We start from the raw sequence: 12625 nt of genomic DNA on the forward strand, positions 1-12625 counted from the left end.
ACATATAGCAGAAAAATACCTGAAGTCACCAGGAACTTTTAATTCCATTTCAGCATAAAATAGATGAGAAAAAATCAGAAATCTTTGAGTTGGTTTCTTTCTGTATTACTAGTGAGATGGCTTCTAATCAAAAAGCTCTTTGCAAAATAATGAAAAGGCTACATTTCACCTGATAGTGTTGTTTATATATTGATGTAATGGGATTTAAATAATGTATTTTGCTTACTGTTAGGCCTTGGTCTCCCTTTGGTCCGGTTTTGCCCTGTAACAGTGATTGCTGATTAAGCTTTTGAAATTAGATAGTAACATTGTAATTCAGAATACAACTTCATTGATACCATTATTAGAATAATATTTGGCCAATACGAAGTTGAACTAGAAAAAGTGTGCTTCTGATGCACATGCAATGCCTTGTGCATGTAGTACCTGCAACCTCCTAGGGTGGTTTATGGGAATTGGATGACCTCAAGTCTCGCAATGGATCACTGATTCTCAGTTGTCTTTCACTGCTGTCCTGGTTTTGGCTGGGATAGAGTTCATTTTCTTAGTAGCTGGTTCAGTTTATTATGGGAATCATGTTGACAACACACTTGTTTTGGTTGTTGCTAAGTGGTGCTTACCCCTAGTCAAGGAGTTTTCCGTTTCCCATGCAGTGTCGGTAGAAGCTGCACAAGGAGCTGGGGGAGCACGGCCAGGACAGCTGACCCGGGCAGGCCACAGGGACATTGCACAGCCTGGGAGGGCACACCCGGCACAGGGACCGCGGGACCGGCCGGGAGGGGCCGGGCACTGCTCGGGGTGGGCTGGGCAGCCCTCAGCGGGTGGTGAGCAATCTTACTGAGCATCACCTGGCTTTTTTATGACTATAGTTATCCTTGGTTCAATGATTAGACTGGTTTATATCCACCCATGAGTCTTCTGCTTGTTTAGGGTTTTTTAACTTTTTTTTTTTCTGATTTTCCTCCCCAACACACCAGTGCTGGGGGGTAGATGATCGAGTGGCTGTGTAGTATTTAGTTGTTGGTTGGGGTTAAACCATGACAACTGCCTTAAGGAAGAAACCACATCCGTGTGGGAAGTGGGGTATTAATCAAGTAGATATCTTTTTTGTGCTTTTAAAGTTCCAATAGTTTCAGTTTAAGTGTTTCAGATTATATGTAACTAAATAGAAAGAACACACAACCCAGCTTTGTTTTTGAGTGGTTTAAGAAAACATCTGTGATAAACCTGAGTTACTCACAGGCTCTCCAGATAAACCAGGGTCACCCACATCACCTTTTTCTCCTTTTTTCCCCTTGTCACCTGTAGCTCCTCGATCTCCCTTTAAAACCATTGTGGTAAGCAGACAGAAAGTGTAAGTCAGTTTTTGTTACGCTTTTCAAATTTCTCTCTAGTAGCCTTCGTTGAATGCACATTAAGCTTGTGACATGAGTTAAAAATCTTTGTTAGAGATCATTTAAATAAATTAAGCCCAGAAAAGATCTCTGGCATAGCAAACAGATGTATTAATGCATCTTGGTTTGATTTTTAGTAGACCATGGGACATTGTGCAGCCTTTCTGAGCCATTGTGATCACATCTGAAAACTGATTCCAACCCACTGTTCTCTTTTTCTTAACACTGATGTAGTTCCAAAATTTTGCATAGCAGGTAGATGAAAGACAGAGATTAGATATTAAATCTAATATTTTTTTAATAATAGAAGAATAATATAACTTCTAATAACAATATAACTTATAATAATAATATAATCTTCTAAGGCCTGGGGCTCCCTTTACACAGAATTCACATGCCTTCGATGAGAACTTACTGTAAAAGAGCATTTTGAGTGTGTTTGCTTCCATTTAGGGCATTATCTCACTATTATCTCTGATTTAGATATCATACCTTCTCTCCCAGAAGCCCATCTCCAGGGGGGCCTCGTGGTCCTGGCATTCCTTGAATACCTTGTTCCCCCTAATGATAATCCAGGTAGTGATATTAACCCTTTGTAATCATTCATCACACAGTAATTTAAAATATTCAAAGAGAAAGTTTTTCAAAGTGCTTTTTAACAAGGATCATGAGGCACTTGACAATTTAGTGGCTAATTTATATTTCTCAAATACTTCTTCAGTATAAAGATACACAACATTTAAAACCCACATGATCATTGTTGGATGTAATTTTAATTTGATTGTAATTTCAGTTTTTTCCCTTTTTCCATTTTATTCCTTCTCATTCTGCCTTTTTTATTTCCATCTTTTGAGTCTGTCTCATCTGACTGATGCTTTGGGTAAAAGTGCATATTTCAAGGAAAAATTAATAGTACAAACAGATTCAGGATGGAGGCTTTTTCTCTACTGAATAGAGTGGTAATATACATAACTAATTCAGAATGTTTCTGTGGGCATGAGAGTTGAGGAAGAGGGAGTAGTATTTTTAATTTTGTAAAGGTATCTTTGATAAGGTTTGTTCTTTCTCAACACACACGTGCTTGGGCTAGTTTGCAGCAGTAGACAGAACATACTTTGCAGGTACTCACATTATCCTTCTCATTTTCTAGCCTGAGGCTCTCTTCATGAAAGAAATAGTGTGAAATCTCCTTAACACTGTGATGGTCAGAGTGACCACTCAATACAGATTAAATATTGAAGACACTGAATCTTTTTACCTTAGTTCCTTGAATACCTTCACCAGGAGGTCCCAGAGAACCAGGTGGCCCTGGGCGTCCTATGGCTCCCTAGAGAATGTTCATAATAAAAATACACAATAAATTGTTATACCACCGTGTAATTTCTTTTTCTTCCCCTGCCAAACATGTCTTTTTATAAGTAGTGGGAATAAGATTGCTCTAGCTGAGAAAGACTCTTTTTGGCCTTTATCAGCTTTTAATAATCCAGTTTATACTTCAAATGAGTCACTTGGGTTAATACTTAGTGAACATGAATCACCTTGCTGATAGAGATATATCCTGCATTGAAGGATGGATTGTATTGATGGGATATTGGGGACTGAATTAAAATTTAAGAGAAGATCATTATTATTATTTTTTTAATCATTTACCCCCATTACACAGTAAGCCCTATAAGTATACATACTAATGTGGCATTGCAAATAAACATTTATTGCTAATTTATAAGCTAGTTTTCAATAGAACTCTAGAAAAGAATGTTCCCGTTCCATGTTACTCACAGGAAGCAATCAAAACCCACATAGTACATGGTAATTTTATTCTGTACCGTTATTCTAGTATCCCTGCATGAAATTCTCAATTTCCTCATTTGTAAGGATCCCATGCACATGCTGTTCCTTGGGACTAGCACTGCCTCAGGAGGTGCTTCAGCACTGCTTTTCTCTGAACCCTGCCTTCCTGCCAATGGGGACTGAATCTCGGGCACCAATTAGCCACAGTGGGCAGGTAACTCTTTATTATGTTGCATAATCTTTGCATTTGACGTTGTTGAGTTCCTTTATATTTACATTCCAACCAGTTCTTTTGTATTCAATAGACGTCTAAAACAGCTGCAGGATCATAAGAATTTCCAGTTTGGGCGGTTTAACAGTGAAAATAGCTTTTTATAGTTACAGTTATTTTCAGGTCTTTGTCATGGTTACAAAATAATTACAAAAATAATTCTTTTTGCAGGAATTGATCCTAATGCTGGTTATTAGATGATTATTTGATTTATACAGTAAAAAAGAGGAATTAATCCCAGAAGAACTCAACAGTAGTGCCTACAGTTGTACCAATAGTATTGACAAGACATACTAAGTGCTTGCCCAGCCCTTAATTCTGACCAATGCTAGGTCTGAAGAAATTTTTGCCACTCAGTTGCAGCTAATGTCTGCAGGAGCCAAATTTTTTTTCACTGATCTTCACTGCAAGGTTATCACCTTATCATTTATCATATGCAACCACAAGGAGGATATGGTTTATGGCTAGTCACCAGAAATATTTTTGATTTTCTACAAAATAAAAATTATTTGCTGGATCAGTTGTTTCCAGTGAAAACAGAAAACATGTAGATGTCTATGCATAATCACACATTTTTATATTGTACTTTTCCCCCGTAATTTAGAAATTAGACAAAGAGAGACATAATTGTTTAAATCTCTTACTTTTGGTCCTGGCAGGCCTTTTCCTGGGGGACCGGGGGGGCCAACTGGTCCTCTGCTACCAGGATCACCCTGAAAGCCAATACTTTAAGAAATAAGTAGTGAATACCAAAGTTTAATTTATCTCTAGAATCCCAAGCTTCTGTTATGACCAAATGGGACAAAGAGAAGAGAACTGTTGAATTGCACTGTGCAATTTCAAACAATACTAACCCAAGGATATTGCTGGCAGAGCAAGAAAATTATTGGGGATAAACAGTGGCTGGTGGTCTAAACATATTTAAGTCAATTATGCACAGTTGCACAGGAATTACAATTCCCATATTAAAAAACAAACTCTAGATTCCCCAAAGCAAAAAAACCCTAACAAACCTAAACCAAAAAAGATCTACCTTTTATATACTGAGAAGAAAGTTAAAACTGGATTAAGTAGATATTCTGACTATGACCTATAGGTAGGAAATGTATCTTTATGAAGTAGGGTATACACAAGCATTTGCTTTTCTAGTAGTTAAATTCTGTACCTTAGGTCCTGGTAGTCCAACTCCATCTGGGCCTTGTTCACCGGGAATCCCAGGGAGACCTGGCAATCCCTGGATTTGTTTGCACAGACAGAATATAAATTTAATTTACAGCTACATTGACTACGTGCATTTGATAATATTTATATGGTAGTATCTTGACTATATTGTCTCTTAATGGGATCACTGTGATCTACAGCTGGTTAAACTTTACTCTGATATGCCAGAAGTAGCATTTGCATGTGTGTTGCATGTCATGCAGGGGCTTGAATGTGTTTGAAGATAGAGGAGTCTAATCTGGAGAGGCAGTTGCAGAAGCAGTTCTTCATCGGGTTGCACAACATTATCAGAAAGTATTATAAATTCCAATTTCCATATTGGTTTTTGTTAATTTTTGTATCTCAGTGTGGCAAATGTAAGCACTTTTGCTGTTGTCTTTAGCATAGGCAAATGCAAGTATGTGTGATCCAAACTCCCTGACTGTAGCCAGCAATCTTTCTGAGACTTCCTCACTGCACAGACAGGTAACTGCCAGGGCTGGTGCCAGGGCTGATGAGCAGACTGGATATGTGAGCCCAGTATTGCACACATGTGCAGGGAAGGGAGAGGAAGGAGCCTTTTCTCCTTGCATCCTTTTTGCAGGGATTGGTTGTATCTACCAGTAAAGGCCTCTGTAAAGAGTAGTTCTGGCTCTTTGCACAGCAGTTGCTTTTTTAGTAGTTCTGGCATGTATATGGATGTGGCTGCTTAGCTAGATTGGATTTTTCTGTTTGGGAATAAATTTTGTACTGTTGGGCAGAAGACAGGACCCTACATGAAGATTTTTGAGGGAACTGATTGAAACATCAGTGATACTTTGGAAAAAAGAACCCACTTGGAATATGTTACAGTGTGTAGTCAAGAGAAGTGGAGGACAGGGATGATTTTGTGCTATTTCAGAGGAAGATTTCATTTTCTTCTGTGCTGAAGTGCATTTCCACAGTTGAGGAGTTTTAGGCTTTTTAGACTTTTAACCCAGCAAATCTTTCCTAGCATGTCAGACATGGAGGATAATCCCTTAGGCATAGCACTTATTTCTTCCCAATTCACATAAAAGAAAATCTATAAACTTACGGGTGGGCCGGGATAACCATCTCCTTTTTGCCCAAAGGGCCCAGGGGGTCCTGGAAGGCCTTGGTCACCCTGGTGAAGGCAGAAAAAAAGCTGAGTGAATGCCAAGACAATTGCTAGCAGGAAATTATCTATGAAAGTGAAACTTACTTGGCAAATATACTGTAATTTGATTTTATCTGTCTATTTATTGGCTAATATATTTTACTATGTGAATTATTATTTTAGGTTTATTTAATTCTGGACTAAACCAGTGACATTTAATAGTGCTCATGATTTACTTTCACTCCTAAGTCACTAATTTTAATGTTTTTCAAGAGCTCTGTCTGCTGTCATTTGTAGCCTACATATAAAAAGAAATTACTTTAGTTGTATTCCCCATATATTTATCATAATTTGTTCCAGAATTCTATTTTCCTATAATGCTGTGGAACCTCATTAAACAGGGTGTTCCTATGGGAAATGTACAACTAAACTCCTTTCATGGATCCAGACAGCTGGAGTATCTGAGGAACAGATTTACCAAGAAAACTCAGAGGACCTTGAGCCTCCCAGCCACACTGGGGGTTGCAGTGAGTTGCTCAGTTGCAATAGAATGGATGATTAAGATTGCGTTTGTTCCTGTAGCTACCCAAAATCTGGACATTTAAAACAGTGACAAGAAAAGACCCATGAAAAACAATTTAAAAAAAATTAGACTGTAAAGAGCTTCACCCTGTATGGCTTTACCCTGTATGGCTGTGTGTCTAAGAACTAAGCAAAAGCAGAACCACTAATGCTGACAAAGACAGCAAAAAGTGAAGAATGTAGTCACAGAAATATGTAGTATTGCCCAATTGAAAGAGCTTTGGGGGCTCAACGCTGAGGGAGAGAGACTTGCAACTCTGAGCAAAGGATGTGCTTCCAGTTGATAATTCCTGTTAGATCCCCAGAAATGGGACAACATGAAATTCTCTGAATTGACTGGACTATTCCAGAAAATTATGTGATTCCATCAGCATAATTTCCTCCTGATGAAAATAAATGTAAAAATCTTGAAAACCACTGACTGGTCAACTGATCAAAAAGGGATAGAGACTGTCACGTTTCTCATGCTTCTGCTACTCTGTTCAGTTCACTCAAAGAACAAGGGGTTAGGGATGTATTCAAAAGTTCTGTCAAACTCACTAAGAAAAAATGGTGTGGGAGAGGCAGGCAGGATCCAGCACATTTAGAGAAACACAGGCTTATATGAGTTTCTTGGTGTTCGGACAAAATCTTTCCTGGAATGAAGAGTGGCTTATGAAAGTTGAGTCTAGCTGCCACTGAGGCAGTACTAGAAAAGCGGTAGACAAAAGCTGTTACATATTCATGTTCTTCTTACACTATAACTCTGTGTCAAAATTATGAATGAAGCAAAGGAGCCTGGCTGAGAAAAATTAACTGCTTGCTAATTAACATGTAGGCTGTTGTAAGCAGGGTTAATCAGGTGTTCTCTCTGAATTCACTCCTCATCAGTTAGAAAGTCATTCTTCTCCTGGTTCTCTGCTGTTTGAAAGCTTACAGTTCACAGACTCTGGAGGATTGACCATCCATGGTTTTCCAGCTCTGCAAATCCTTATACTCTGCCAGAGTTGTAGGACACACATTAAGAACTGTGGAACATTTCAGTGGAACACTGGCCATCCTAGGACATTTGTTGTCGCTTCACTGAAATCCTTCTGCCTTATTTTACAGTTGTATCAGAAATCAGTTTAACAATTTAGGAGCTACCTTTGGCCCAGGAAGCCCAAAACCTGGTTCTCCAATTGGTCCAGCAAGACCAGGTAACCCAATGTCACCCTGCAATGAGGAAAATAAATCTTCTGGTTACATATCTTATGAAACATCACAGCCTGTGAGTTTCTTTTATACAAATTCATATATAATGAGCATAACATCTAATTTTATTTATTGCTATTGCAAACATTAAACACCAAAAGCAGAAATAAAAATGAAAGAATAAATAGAAAAAATACAAAGAATAAACAAAAGTGTTTTGATATTCAAGGTTATTCAAAATAAAGAAATTAACAAAGGTAGGCCACACCTCAAGCTGCCCTGCAATTAATACCAGAGCACAGTGGTAACTAGACTGGATACAATCCACAACTCTGTTCACAGGAAAGGAGAAATTTTAGTTGACCTTATAAGGCTGGAATTGTTTACACAAATATTAACATAGCCTACTTCAGTTTTCACCCTGGGTTTCTAAGCACTAGAGATGGAATGTGGATGATACCTTTGGTCCAGGCACAGATCTTCCAGGGGGGCCTGGCATTCCAAGACGTCCTGGTGCACCAGGCTCTCCCTGCAGTGAAGGTGGGAGAGAAAAAACAATGGATTTTTCTGAAAGTGAGCATGACCATCACATAGAGAAAACATTTATGCAACAATTTACATTTAATTCCATTAAAATTCCAATAGAATTTCTAATAAACTATTCTATGCAGAGATCAATGTAACTATCTGGAGAACTGATAACAACCCTATTCTGTTTTCTCCATGGAAATGAGACTCTTCTCAGTCCCTAAACAAATATGCTTTTAGAAGCCCCTTTCTTAGTATGGAAGACTTGGTCCACCAAATACAGTGCTCAAGACTCCCTGCCCAGCTGTGTAGTTATACTGAAAACATATATACATTTCTGTTAGAGTAGATTTTTTAAAATGCCTCTTTCAGTGTACTTTTTTACCTCTTTTTCACCTCTTTTTCCTTTGTTGTGGAAATACTCTTGTGTGTATAAATAGCAAAAGAATAAGAAACAGGAGGAGAAACCTGGAGTAGGTCTTCTCTCACTTTCACTAAGTACTGAGTATTTTAACAGAAACTCCAAATCCAAAAAAGAATATCAGCCATGAGTCGGTGTAAAGAAAATAAAGTCCTGTCATATATTTATATGCCATACACCATACTATCTTCTCAAATATTTCAGTATAAAAATACCAGTATGTACCTTTACTTATTCCAAACCAACAGGGAAGCAATATTGTAAATGCAAAGGTTTTTAAAAAACACTACTAGATGTTTATAGGGATAATGGTGATTTTGCTAAGAGAAGCCTTTGCTGAACTTCTTTGAAATTATTTTTTAATGAAGCGAGTTCATTCTGGAACAGTTGTTTCTGAGGTCTGGAACAGCTTTGGGAGAGTACTTTACACATACAGCATAGTAATAAACTCACTTTAGCTCCAACAGGTCCAGGCATTCCTGTTGGTCCTGTTAATCCACGTATTCCTCTCTGTCCTTGATCTCCCTACAAAAATGGAAAAGACATGTCACACATGCCAAATAATTTAAGAATGTATTAACTGAATCAATTGTAAATGTCAGTGAAAGATAGCAAACTTTTATTTGTAGGTGATGCACATGAGCTGTTCCTATTGCTTTCATTGGCAAGTCAGTTAATTCTGCTCAGTAATTGTCCAGTTCTGGATTTGTACAATTAAAAAAACATAGATTTCATCTGATATTAAATAAACCAGTTTACCTCAGTATACTGTGAGAAAAATAAAAGCCAAAAGGAATCTTAAAGGTTGAATAATTGCAGCTAAAAAGTAAGTCAAGTAATTACATTTAAAAATATACTAAGAAAAACAATCAAAACAGGAAAATATAATTTACTTGCTAGTACTTTTTTTTTAAATTTGAAGGCAAATAGAGCCAATCGGCTGGTCACAATGCCCTGTCTGATTGACCAGAAAAGTTAAGAATAGTGTAAAGTTCTAAAGGGAAAACTGCTGTTCAAGCAGATTACTAGGCTGTAATAATTACAACAAAAATGAAACAACTATGAGTCCAGAATAATACTTTCTTTGTTACTTATATTAGACAAAAAAAAAAGAGGAGTCTTTGACAAACCTATTCCTGGACACTAAATTTTGAGTGACGTCTTTAGTAAGAAATCCTCACCTTTTCTCCCTGTATTCCAATCCCTGGTGCACCTTCAGGACCCCTAAAACCAGGCAGCCCTGGTTCACCCTTGAATAGAAAAATCAAAGGAGTATTTCAGAGCACTGCATGGACAATGGTGCAATATCAACTTTGTATTCTCTTGAATAATTTCATTAAAACCGTAGACCTTTTAGAATCAATGACAAAACTCCCACTGATGTCAGGTGTGTCCAGGATTTTTTCCTATATTCAGAAGCAAGCACAACTCTGTGTGGAATGTGTGAAGCAGCAGATTTCCTTAGTGACAGCTGATCACTGAGTATATAACCTTAAAAAATGGGGGTTCTGAATCTAGAAAAAACCATGGTCAGAAGGCCATGAAAACATGCCCATAGCCATTCTAGTGGTTTCCCTTCTGAGTTGCAGGGCATTAAATGAATTACAAAAAGCACACGATAGTAAACAAGATAAGGCAATGCCCCACCTCTCAAAAATATATATTAAAAAAATCAGAAAAAGTGGAGTTTTTCCTAAAAAACTATATTTGAAAGAGATTTTTTTTGCTGAAAAAATGTGGTACTTTTCCCTTGGCCATGAACACTCTCTCTTCTAGGTTTGGGTGTCAGCACAGGGAGAACAATAGGAATGCTTGGTGTGAAGCAGATAGACTGCAGAGAGAGATGAACCAACCTTTTGTCCAGGGGCTCCATCTTCTCCTGGAAGACCAGGCAGACCTGCCAGTCCTGAAGGCCCTGGATCACCCTGACATCAGCAAAAGTAAATTCTTCTATTAAATGCAGACTCAGTACTATTCCTTCTCTGAATTAAGGAAGTGATTTAATTTTTTTTCCTAAATTTTAAATATATTTGTAGAAAACACTTATGCATGCGAAGTCTTGTCTTTTTCTATAAAGACAGTTCTTATTACTTGGTACTATCCTACTGTCTGATTGTTTTGAACTATGCATTTTATCCATACAATTAAAATTATTAGCTGTTAATGATTCAGCTTATTCTTGAAAAATTATGCTATCATTTCATCAAGTGGCAGCATTTGAAGTAAATACCAGATAGAACTAACTGTGACACGACTGACATCTTGCTGATGAATATCAATGCAAATCAATTAATGCCAGTGGAATTATCATGGCCCTATTTATGTAAGATTCAAGAGCCTGACCTGGTTTTAGATGAAATAGGATAATTTGGGGTCAAATGGGTTCAATCAGCATTACTGTATTTTGTGAAACTGAAGAAAGAAATTGAATAATTTCTTTTCCAGCCCCTGTCACAAATCCCTAACAAACAAGAGCAAAACCAGGACAGCCTTGTGCCTTTCCACTGTCACAAAAGTCCTTTTTATTCTATTCTCATATTCTATGTTAATCTGGCTGTTAATGACATAGGGACTGGTTACCATCTTGGGAACTTCAGCACTAAGATAATCTGGTTACAGTTTCCTCTCCCTCTTAGCAACTCAACTGTCCTTTCTGTCCCCCAGCACAGCTTGTTTCTCGTATGAAGGTGTGAGGAGGTAGCTGCTCTGTTTCCATCACATTCCCTGTGAAAAGGGAAGGAGCAGCACAATAACTACAGTTCAGGGCTTTTTTTCTCTGCCTACAGCATAGTTTACACTTGGGACTGTGAGTTCTGGCAGCTGTTTAATATTCTAGATGATTTTTTGAACAGAGCTGTAGGTGAGCTGTATGCAATGATGACTTAAGCATGAACCAGGCAGGTGGAAGTTTCCAGTCACCATAAGCCTTACTACATTTTTACAGAACAGGGGTATTTAAAATGCTGCCATATCTGGAGGTTATTGAAAGTCTGTGTTAAAATTTCAAAAGAGTAAGAACCTAAATTTTATTTCTAAACCTGTTTTTATGTGCTTCAGAAAGGATAGTCAGGAAATATATATGTATAATTCAAATAAACAAATAGATTAAATAATTCCTCTATTAGCAATGTACCTTAGAACCAGGTTCTCCAATACCTCTTTCTCCTGGCACTCCAGTCTCTCCTGGCAAGCCTTGTTCACCCTTAAGCAGATATTAGTTTTTAACAACATTATTATGAAAAATATAAAAGCACATGCTTCATTGTTTAAATTTTAAGAAAGATTAGTATGATATTGTCTATAGTAAGATGTGTTAAACCCTTGGTCACAAGGGTTGGGAATTTGCCATTTGTTTTGAGCTGTCACCAAAGAGCTGTTGGGGGAAATTATTAATGCTGTAAATCTATACTTGTATGTCCCTGGGAATCTTTCCTGCCAAAAAGCTGATATTTCAGGAGCATATATAGCATCCACAGACAACTAAGTCTTCTTTTTTACTTTTTAGCAGTGATAAACATATCCCTGCACAATCACTTAAAATGTAAGAGGTGATACTTGACGCTGCAAAATTCTTTACTTGTCATGGACACTTGACCCACTTACACCACTAGTTCCTTTATACTATGCTTTAATAGTCTTCAGTCATACAGAACTTTGTAACATCTTTCAGGAAATTACTTTAAATCTCCATTCCAAACACCTCTAGGGTGATGTCTTTCATTAACAATTCTGTATTTTGCAAATCAGTTAAGGCTAAATTATTCTGATAGTTTTTCTTCAGAAAAAGTAGTCTTCCTTACACTTTGGACCATTTTTAATGTCTAGATACAGTAGATACACAAATTCAGGTAAGACAATAAGTACCAGAAGTTGCAAGGAAGGCAATCTATCTCTAATATATCTATGTATATATTTTTCTGGAGTGGAAACAGTACAGTGAGAATAAAAGATGGTATGGAAATTGGGATGAGCCTCCCTTTATGTACAACTAATTTTTGTAACAGGTTTACTGCATCTCCACGTGATATGTAGAAAGCACAAGCTCAAGGCAGACAACCCTCTCAGTGGAAGTGTATGAGGCAAAGGGCAGCTCATTGTCTGTATGTGGTACCTGAAAGCTTCTGTGTGAGTCAAGCAAAAACCTAAAT

The 12625-nt window shown here is 37.5% G+C and overlaps 1 protein-coding gene across 1 annotated transcript in view; it reads right to left on the reverse strand.

The window, feature by feature from the left end:
• LOC310911403 (uncharacterized protein) overlaps positions 1-12625 on the reverse strand; it is a gene marked incomplete at both ends in the record, with an annotated part of 32475 nt that overhangs the window by 6386 nt on the left and 13464 nt on the right. The window contains 13 exons of the mRNA XM_083864895.1: positions 227-262; positions 1241-1321; positions 1887-1955; positions 2653-2721; positions 4101-4169; positions 4622-4690; positions 5732-5800; positions 7481-7549; positions 7989-8057; positions 8931-9002; positions 9659-9727; positions 10331-10402; positions 11611-11679. Coding sequence (XP_083721021.1) covers positions 227-262; positions 1241-1321; positions 1887-1955; positions 2653-2721; positions 4101-4169; positions 4622-4690; positions 5732-5800; positions 7481-7549; positions 7989-8057; positions 8931-9002; positions 9659-9727; positions 10331-10402; positions 11611-11679 — 882 coding nt within the window. The remainder of the gene's footprint in view (positions 1-226; positions 263-1240; positions 1322-1886; positions 1956-2652; positions 2722-4100; positions 4170-4621; positions 4691-5731; positions 5801-7480; positions 7550-7988; positions 8058-8930; positions 9003-9658; positions 9728-10330; positions 10403-11610; positions 11680-12625) is intronic.

Source organism: Zosterops lateralis (genome assembly GCF_965231275.1).
Source record: "Zosterops lateralis genome assembly, chromosome: 7".
Classification (NCBI taxonomy): domain Eukaryota; kingdom Metazoa; phylum Chordata; class Aves; order Passeriformes; family Zosteropidae; genus Zosterops; species Zosterops lateralis.